Source organism: Ochotona princeps, chromosome 26 (genome assembly GCF_030435755.1).
Source record: "Ochotona princeps isolate mOchPri1 chromosome 26, mOchPri1.hap1, whole genome shotgun sequence".
Lineage (NCBI taxonomy): Eukaryota > Metazoa > Chordata > Mammalia > Lagomorpha > Ochotonidae > Ochotona > Ochotona princeps.
The window spans coordinates 9,154,722-9,163,766 of record NC_080857.1 but is presented as its reverse complement, the minus strand read 5'-3'; the positions used below and the strand labels follow the sequence as shown (position 1 = coordinate 9,163,766).

The 9,045-nt window shown below is 48.8% G+C and overlaps 1 protein-coding gene across 7 annotated transcripts in view; it reads right to left on the bottom strand.

The window, feature by feature from the left end:
- Window positions 1-2,891: 2,891 nt before the first annotated feature.
- FOXN3 (forkhead box N3) overlaps window positions 2,892-9,045 on the bottom strand; it is a 341,535-nt gene continuing 335,381 nt past the window's right edge. For all 7 annotated transcript variants that reach the window (XM_058655362.1, XM_058655368.1, XM_058655369.1 and 4 more), the window contains one exon: window positions 2,892-3,693. In XM_058655362.1, the coding sequence (XP_058511345.1) occupies window positions 3,126-3,693 (568 nt within the window). In that variant the 3' untranslated portion in view covers window positions 2,892-3,125. The remainder of the gene's footprint in view (window positions 3,694-9,045) is intronic.

The window sequence follows — 9,045 nt, the reverse complement described above, 5'->3', positions numbered from 1 at the left end:
CTCCTGCCCCTTGGCTTGAACAAAGTGGACACCTGGTTCTTCCATGGATTAATTCTCTACTGACAGCCACATACACAGATACTTCTTGTTCTCAACAATCCAAGTACGAAGTTCAACACAATTGAGCCATTTGTTTTGGTTATGCATAATGTGTATGCCTCCAAAAACAGAAGAAAAATAGAAAAAGTACCCTCACTGAAGTTTCCCCCAAAAAGTCTTCCAAGCAGATCCCATGAAGGTGCCACGGGAGACTCGGGAAAATACTTAGAAAGCTGCCCGATGAGGTATTTATGCAAAAAGAGTAGTTCCGGAGTTAAGAACACACTTCTATAAGATATTTATCTATTTCTCAAAGAGATCAGAAAAGTAAATCACACACATTGCATCTTATTATTTTCTAAAAGAAGCCTCTGCCCCTTTAGAAAGAACGAAATGAGGGGAGACAGCCCACTGTGGGGGTTTTCACTGGAAGAAGTCCCCTGCCAGAAACAGCCCTGAAGGTTTAATCTCTGCCTCCCAGGAGAGAAAGGCTGGAATCTCCTTATCATGGAGGGGTGGGGAGGAGGGTAGCGATGGGGGGGTCCTTTGGGGTTTGGTCAGGTGACATGAACCAATGATGCTTGCTCAGCTTCCATGGTTGTGGGATTGGATGGATCTCAGGGTGCCAGATCTCCGGCCAAAGGGAGCAAACAGAGAATGAATGAAACATGCCAGAATTCTCCAGGTTCAGGCAGAGTCTGACCTGTTGTACAGGTATAGTCTCCCCATGTTTTCTCATCAGCACCCCAAAGATGAGTGACTGGGAATGCACCAGTTAATTCCCACTGTCCTGGCTGCTGGATCGGCTTTGGCCCACAACTGCCCCATTGAAATAAATCTGTGATGTCCACGGCCTCCTCCCTCTCGCCCACCATCAGATCCCACCTGAGTGGGTGTTTTTGCTTCCACATTCCCATCCATTAGGATGTCAGATTTCTCTTTGGATCTCTCTGCTGTTAATATTTTCAGGCAAAGACAACAGGTTTTCTGGCTTATGGGACACCGTGTGGTCATCTAAATTCAGCTCTTGAAATCTAGTGGTCTTAATTCCTGGCTGGTTGATGTGCTGGGGTGGTAGACAAGGCTGGCCCTGTTGCAATAAAGCTGGCCTTCCTAACCCCGGGCATCACTTCCTCCCTGACATGTACCCCATCTCCTACCCTCACCGAATAAGGCCCATTAGCAGGTTTCTCCTTCTCCTGGCAAATTTGCATAAGTATTTACTGCCTTTTTATTTATAATTTTTTTCCCTAGAACCCAATCACGGGAATGATTTTCTCTCAAGTCAGCGTCCCATAATTCTCTTGATTCTATCATACACACTCACTACTAAGTTTGCCCTCAAATTATTGCGTCATGTTAAAACACGTACAGACAAAGAGAAAGGACACACTTTTCAACAGAGAATCAGAGGGGGTGGGGGCTGAGTGCGGACAAGGCAGTAGAGTTCACCATCCAAGCCCCTACCAGAGCGTGAAGATATTTTTTTTATATTGCAGAGTAAGTTCCCCAACAGTCAGAATTTGTCCCTGAAGAAGGTTAAACCTTAAACACCTGCTTCAAAAAACCAAAACAAAAGAACTTGGGAAAAAAAAAGGGGGAAAAAAAAAACTCAACAAAAAGTAAAAGAAAGAAAAATGGAAAGGAAAAAAGGAAGAAAACCGAAAGAACCTCAAAGCCTAAGGGCTTACAAATTAGAGGCATAGTCTTTTCTCTATTGTCTATATTTATATGAAAATAATTCATGCGTCATGCTAAATACATTATTTACCGTACAAGAACTTTGTTATTTTTGAATAAAAAAAAGTTTGTTTTTGTGATTTTTTTTCTTTTCTTTTTTTTTTTTTTCCTTTTCTCTTCAAAGGAATCCATGCATTATGGATCAGAAATTTCTGCCGGCTACACGGGCTGGATGTGGAAACCACTGAATATTGCAAAGATGAACCTGACATTAATTTCGGAACTCCATTTTGAGGGCAATATGGGAGTTATTTTTTTCTTTTTTGCCACATTTAATTTATTGATTTTATCTGTCAATGTGCCTTCACTCTTTTGAAAAAAAAAAAATACACCAGAATAGTGATTGCAAGTCCTGGGAGTTTGGTTGTTGCTGTTCTGTGTTTTCTTTTTCCCCCACTTGGATCAAAAAGTTAGACACAAGACGACTGCTACCATCATTTCCTTCCTTGCCAGCTCCTGCGACTTCACAAATGGGATTGCTGTGCCTGTGGGCACTTCAGAAGACAGAGCTTGCTATCAGCATCCATTCTCCTCTCATTTTGGTGTGTTGCCTGTGGTGTTGTGTGTGTGTATGTGTGCGGGCCGGGCGCCGGGCCAGCCTTCAGGCTTATGGCTTTGGGGGACGCTCTCTCTACTCCAGAACAGAGCCTGCGGCTCAGCCGACACTGGCGGGTTTCAACAGGTGCCGGAGGCATCACCAGGGGGCACTGCCACCAGGCTTCAGGGTTATGCGGTGCAGAGGCCTGGAGGCCACGTGCCTGTGCTGTGGGCAGTGCCAAGGGCTGTCCTGACATGGTGGGAGGCCCAGTGCCATGGGTTTGGTCTGCTGCTAGTGGGACCGATGGATCCCTTTTTCTTAATCGCTTTCTTTTCCTCTCCACACGGAACCCGCCTGGGTGCATGTTCTGACTCGGTAAACCTGAGGGCTGGGCCTGCACGCTGGTGGCTCTGCTCACGTGCCTTCCGAGCGCTGCACGTGGACTGCTGTGCATTGCCGCGGGCATCCCTGGGGATTCAGCCACGTGTTTCTAACAAGCTGCAGGAAGCAATGGCCATCGTTTTGGCTTTTTCGGTTTTTGTCTTCAGAGAATGAAAAGCTTTTGTAAAACAGCTGAGTGTCAACATGAGTTCTATGGCTTCAATCTCCTTTAAAATAAAATTCTTAAGGGTCCAAGATAAAGGAAAAGCGGGGCAAATTAAATGAAAAAAAAGAAGAAAAGAAAAGAAAAGAAAGAAAACCAAACCAAAAAAAAAAAAGTTACTGATATTGCCACAAATCATTAGAAATCTCCTGACATGCTGAAACCAAATGGCCGTAAGTTCAAAACAAATCAGTGACTTGTTTTTCAATTTTTTGTGGTTTCCTTTTGCTCCTTCTGCCCCTTTGCCGTCCGATTGGTGATGTTGTTCAAACAGGACCTGATCCCCGCCAAGTGGAGGAGTGAGCCGGCTGCTTCCTTCATCTCCTCGTCGTCGCTCTCGGGCGGCTTTTCCGTGCGTCTCTTTTTAAGGGGCAGCGTGTCGCTGGGGACCTTCCTGGCCTTGGCCACGTGCGGGCGCTTCTTGTGCTGGGATGCGAAGCCGCTGTCCCCGACAGCATCCTTAACTTCCTTCTGGCTGGGTTTCCTGTCGTCCTCTTCCGTGTCACTGGGGCTCTCGTGGCTGTGTAAGCTCCCCTCACTGCCCTCCTGGCTCCCCTTCGTGGCAAACTCATAGTGGTCATCGGCCGAGGAGGAGGAGGAGGAGGAGGACGAGGTGGAGGAGGAGACGGAGTCGCTGGTGGGCGAGGTGCTCCGGGCATTGGAGGACTTGGCACTGCTGTAGTTGTGATCTTCCTTGGGGTCTCCGCTGACCACTGGGGAGCCACACGACGGCTCGCTCTCGGTCCGCGTCCGGCAGCTGCTGAAGGCGTTCCTGCAGGGCGGGATGGGCGAGAAGGAGGGGACACGGATTACACAGGGTCTGAGGACCAACCTGGCAGCCCACCTACCTGTGCCCATCGGCTCGCCAACTCCGGGCTCTTCCTTGCTTATGTCCCATTGATGGCAACCCTACTCAATGTGTGCGGTGGAGCCGTCCAAACGACACGTTCTCAAGTGACAGCAGCGTGTCATCTTTTATATTAAAGGACAATCGAGCTGTCCTTGGGTCTGTGGACAGCCAGGGCCAAGGAGGCACACAATGCCAGCTGGGGACTTCAGAGGAAGAAATAGAAAAAAAAAAAATCACAAACACCATGCTCTATTCTCAGGCTGCTCCATCAGTGAGCAGACTTCTCACTGGCGCATTCTCCTTCCTGTCATTCACTGAGCACCTAACAGAGATGCAGTGACCTCAGGGAGGTCAGACAGGGATACCACCACGTGCCAAGGAAGCAAGTCCCGGTGGATCACAGACCAGACAGTGGTGAGCTTTTCCGGGACAGTGCCCGCTGCCGGTGCCCTGCGCAATCAGCCTGGATGAATGAGCTGAACTGGTAAGGCAGATGTCCGCAACTTTTTTTTTATAGTGGCCGAGAGTGAGGTCTGAAGAACTTTCTTGACTTCCTAACCCACAATCAGAATCAAGGCCTGACTCTCAAGTTCAAACTTTCAGCCACCTTATCAGAGCAGTTCTCGCCTGTGACTGCGCAGTACCAGGTTTTGTGCTGCACACTCCTGCGAGGAACCCACAGCATGCACACTCACCAACTCCCCCTGTGCCTCCTAGCGGCCCGATGGGAAGAGTGAACCATCCCCACATCACAGAGGACTGGTGTGACGAGGAAAGCAGTTTGTGCCCGTAGCTGCCGGGACCAGTGGTGCCCAGCAGGAAAGCAGTGGGCTCCTGCTGCTGGTCAGGCCCCACATTCTGTGTAGCTGGGTGTAACAGAACGGTCACTCAGAGCTTGGAGGGAGCAGGAGGGAATGCCAGGGAGGGTCCTGTCCTTGGCCATGAGGTGGACAATCTGGATAGAAGTGAGAGATGTTCTACGGTGCCTCAGCGGCTCTGTTTGCTTTGAGCATGCCCAGCTTGGCACACTTCTAGGGACGATGGCAGCAACCTTTCCCTACAGACGATCCTCATGAACTGACGACTCATCTGATATTTGTACTTCCTGTCAGGGTGTCTTTTTGACGACAGGGTGCCTTCTGGCTGGCACTGTACTGGGCACCTGGAGGACTTTCAGAGTCTATATTGAAGTGGGAGAGTAGGTGGGATCAAGTGCAGGCAAAGTGTGGGGTTCAGGGAGTGAGCCGAGTCACCAGGCCACTCTAGGGGTAGGGCAATAGTGCCGAGAGCTACAGGGTCAGGACGGCTAAGGAGATCAGGGCTTCTTCCTCCTTCTTTCCAGTGGGCCCTGAGGCTCGGGGAGACTCTCAGTGACAGCTGGGGTGAGAAGGAGAGGTTTCCTGAGACGAAGGGTGGACGCAGCGGGAGGTGGAGAGCAGGGAGCCTGTCTGGGGCTTCTAGCACTGTGACAGTCTGCAGAACATCAAGGTGTTAAGAGAGAACACGCAATGGGATGCCCACCTGCAACATGCACATAGCGCCAGTACCAAAACCTCATGTCTGCTGGCTGCCTCAACAATTACGACCTGCACTGGGTTCTGGGGGGGCATCCCAGCACATGTCCTAACTTCCACGGCGTTGGATCCATAACGCCTCCTCAGCTCCCTAGAGAAAAAGCCTGGTTTTCAAGCTGGAACGAATCATGTCCCTAGGACTGCTTGCTGGTGACTCTGAGGTATGTGTTTCACCTCTTGCAGCCTCATGTGAGGGTTAAATAAAAACTCCCCAGCACACAGTCATAGACAGAACATCATTCTTCCTCCCTCGTCCGCTCTCCTGTCTTTGTTGTCAGAACTGTGTGCAGAGCCTTCTTTCTCTTCCCCGGGTCAGGAGGTTTTTGAGGAAAGCCCCGCAGACAGCACAGGTTCCAGGGCCCCGAGGGAGGGATTCGTCAAGCACCTGCCAGGGAACACAGCCTCCCGAGCTGGGCCTCTGCGCCATGTACCTGCTGCAGCTGCTTCGCTCCTCGGCTACACCTTGGGTGTGTAGGAGCGACTGCGAGAAGATGGCTTTGAGGTGCTACCAGACTGGTTCCCTCTGCCAAGCTTCCTATCTCTATTGAGAGTTAATGAAAGCAAATGAAAATGAAAGTCTCGTTAGGTTTCCCTTGATCTCTGTTGTTGAAGGTAACTGCTGTAAAATGCAAAATTAATTAACCCACTGAACTGGAGTCCAGCAATTTGACAGTGAACTCCACCACATGAGCAGGAGTAAGTGGGGCTGTGCCTGCCTTGGAACAAATCAATTCGGTTCTGAATCCCTGTTTTCTTACAGTAATTTGGGGCTTACGATTCCCTTCGGTGCCAGAGGTCAGCACAGCATGGTCTCTATAGACAGTAGGGCGGGTCAGTGAGAGACCAAGAGTGGGCGAAGGATGGCAAGGGTGCCAGCACGCCAACTCCTAGTGTCCCCGGGCTGAAGGGTGAGAGGCGTTCCTTGCCCCCCCTTCCTTCTTGGTAAGTCTTTGGAAATGAAAGGCTGGGAGAGGAGGAGGTGGAGAAATACACTAAAACCAAAGCAATAATATTAAATCTTGGATCCACTGCCACGAGAAGAAAAATTTCATGCCTGAAATTCCTTTCTCCAGGGGGAAAAACTGCCCCAGAGAGAGATGCTCCAGACCCACTAGACCCAACTGGAACTTTCAGCTTCGGGAGACCCCAAGAACAAGAGAACAGCCCGCAAGCCAGGCTTGCGCCCTGCCACCACCTGGGCCTGGCTGTTTGGAATATGCCTGGTTCAAGTACATTCCCGAGAAAAGCTCAGAGGACACCCAGATGTATCCAAGGTGGCCCCTAAGAGGAACACCGATTTCAATGTGTGCATTCCTGGATGCACCAGGAGATGCAGACACAACTGTCAGGAGAGGGAATTCAGAGCAGCATCTCTTCCTCACTGGTGAGATCGACTTTCCTAGAGATTTTAGCATGGGCTCAAAATCCATAAATTGCACACAACGCTCAGCGAGAAGTGACAAGCCCCTTCAATGATTAATCACTTGGCGCAGTGTGATTCCCGATGGCGCAAGCTAGCAGCACCGACTCTCTGTCCAATATGTCCCCGTGCAGCGGTTATCATGACAGGAACCCAAATGCTGCAAAGCCGCCAGGCATCCCAAACATGTGGGAAGGTGAATCTATAACCACTCCTCAAAAATCATTCATTAAGACGAACACGGAAGACATCGGAAACACCTGCCATTTGTCAGTGTTGGATGCATTTATGGATAACGATACAATTATCATAAATTAAAGCCAGCTGATTTTACTAGGCCTTTTAAAAGTTTCAAGCACGTGGCTTACTCAAACCACGCGCTAAATGAAACCTGGTGTTCATTCTCTCTTGTCAAATAGATGGGAAATAACAAGCAGAAAAAGTGAGAGCTCCCATTAGTTCAAGCAAAGAGTGAGCAATGCTTGCAACAAATGAGCAACCATGCAGGGGAGCTGTGCCCCTTTGCCCATCTTTTGCCAGGCATGAAAAGCAGGAGACAGAACTCATGGGGATCTGAGCCAGGTGCAACCTTTCTGTCCCAAACCAACTTCAGGAAAAAAGACAAGGTAGAGGAGAGATGACCAGTAGATCCCACTGCCAGCTGAGCGGCAGACAGACACGTGGATGGTCCAGCGTCCACGACAGTACACTGCAACCTAGAGCAAGTAGGGAATCCCACAGTCACCCACGTGCCCACAGGCCTTCCGCACACGTGAAAGAAGCAGGTATGATCTGAAATGGGAACAACAGGTAAACCGAGAAAGCGTGAGAGCTAACACCCACCTAGCAAAGGAGCAAGAGCTCAGACACACAGGGGAGGGGAACAGGGAGCAGCAGAAAGACTGACTTCCAGCTGCTGGGAGATTCCTTGAATAACTCCAGGGCGTGAAAGTGGCCATCAAAGCCAATCCTGTGGGCACCCGAGTCACAGAGAACACTCCAGAATCTCAAGGAACACAGATGCACCATAAAATGTTCTTAAAACAAAAGGGAAATGAACCACCACTAGCAAAAGAGGGAAAAACAAACAAACAAACATAGATACCAAACAAAGATACCAAAGAATCTTAACTGGAGTCATGGAAAATAGTGAAATAGACACAGAATGTTAATGTGTGCATACATGAAGATGATATTAAATAAAATTCCGGAATGAATTTTCCTCACCCGCAGCCGAGCACCTGACATGACACACCTGGACCTGGCTCCTATCTCCAGCTTTCTGCCAGTGCAGCCATGGAAGGCAGTGGTGACTGGTCAACTGACTGGATCTGCATGGGACTCCTGATTCCTGGCTTTGTCTTGGGCTGGCACTGTGAGTAAACCAGCGGAGAGGGCCTTTCCTTCCCTCTGTCGGTCATATGTATGAGTAAACATTTTCAGAGAGAAAAGAAATAAATCAACTATAAAAAAGAGGGAGAGATTGAATGAATGAATCAATCAACCTAGAAGGCAGGCTGGCTCCGCTGGAGCAGTGTGAAGATCAATGCAAACTGAGCTGGAGTTGCAGAATGCAAAATGGGGAAGTTCCATAAGGGCACCAAACTTCAGAGTCAACGGCCAACAAATGACACTCAGGATACAGAGAAGAAAAGCCCTACCCAGACACATCCCAGTCAAGTACCAGAGCATTAAAAATAAGAGTAAGATGTGAAAGTAACTCAAGGACCCCTCAAGGGCAGTAAGACTTAGGGTAAAACAAGCGAGGCAGATGAAGAGGAATGACATTGTCAAAATGACTGTCAACCTGTCAGCTGACATCCAGTAACACTATCCTCCAAGTGGGAGGGCAATATGTGAGTGGGCCTCGGGATGATACTCTGCTGGCTCTGTCTTCAGACCAGAGAGGGTATACCTAAGAAGCCGTTGAACTTGACGGGACAATAAGATACTGGACTCTATGTTTGGTATACGCTTGCAATGGGGAAATCTCAACTGAACTTGAGCTGTGGTTATGCAACAAGGTGGAGGAATCCACCATGGTGGGAGGGTTTGGGGAGGGGTGGGGAGAACCCAAGTATCTATGTAACTGTGTTACATAATACAATGTAATTACTGAAGTTAAATCATAAATAATTAAAAAAAAATATGTGAGTGGGCCTCAGCTCATGGAGGATTCATTTGACCATTTTCCACCAACTTCTTGGATTCGTCCTTGTCTTTTCCTATAGGAATCTGGAAGTTGCACTACATATTCTTTTTTTTTTAAAAAAAGATTTA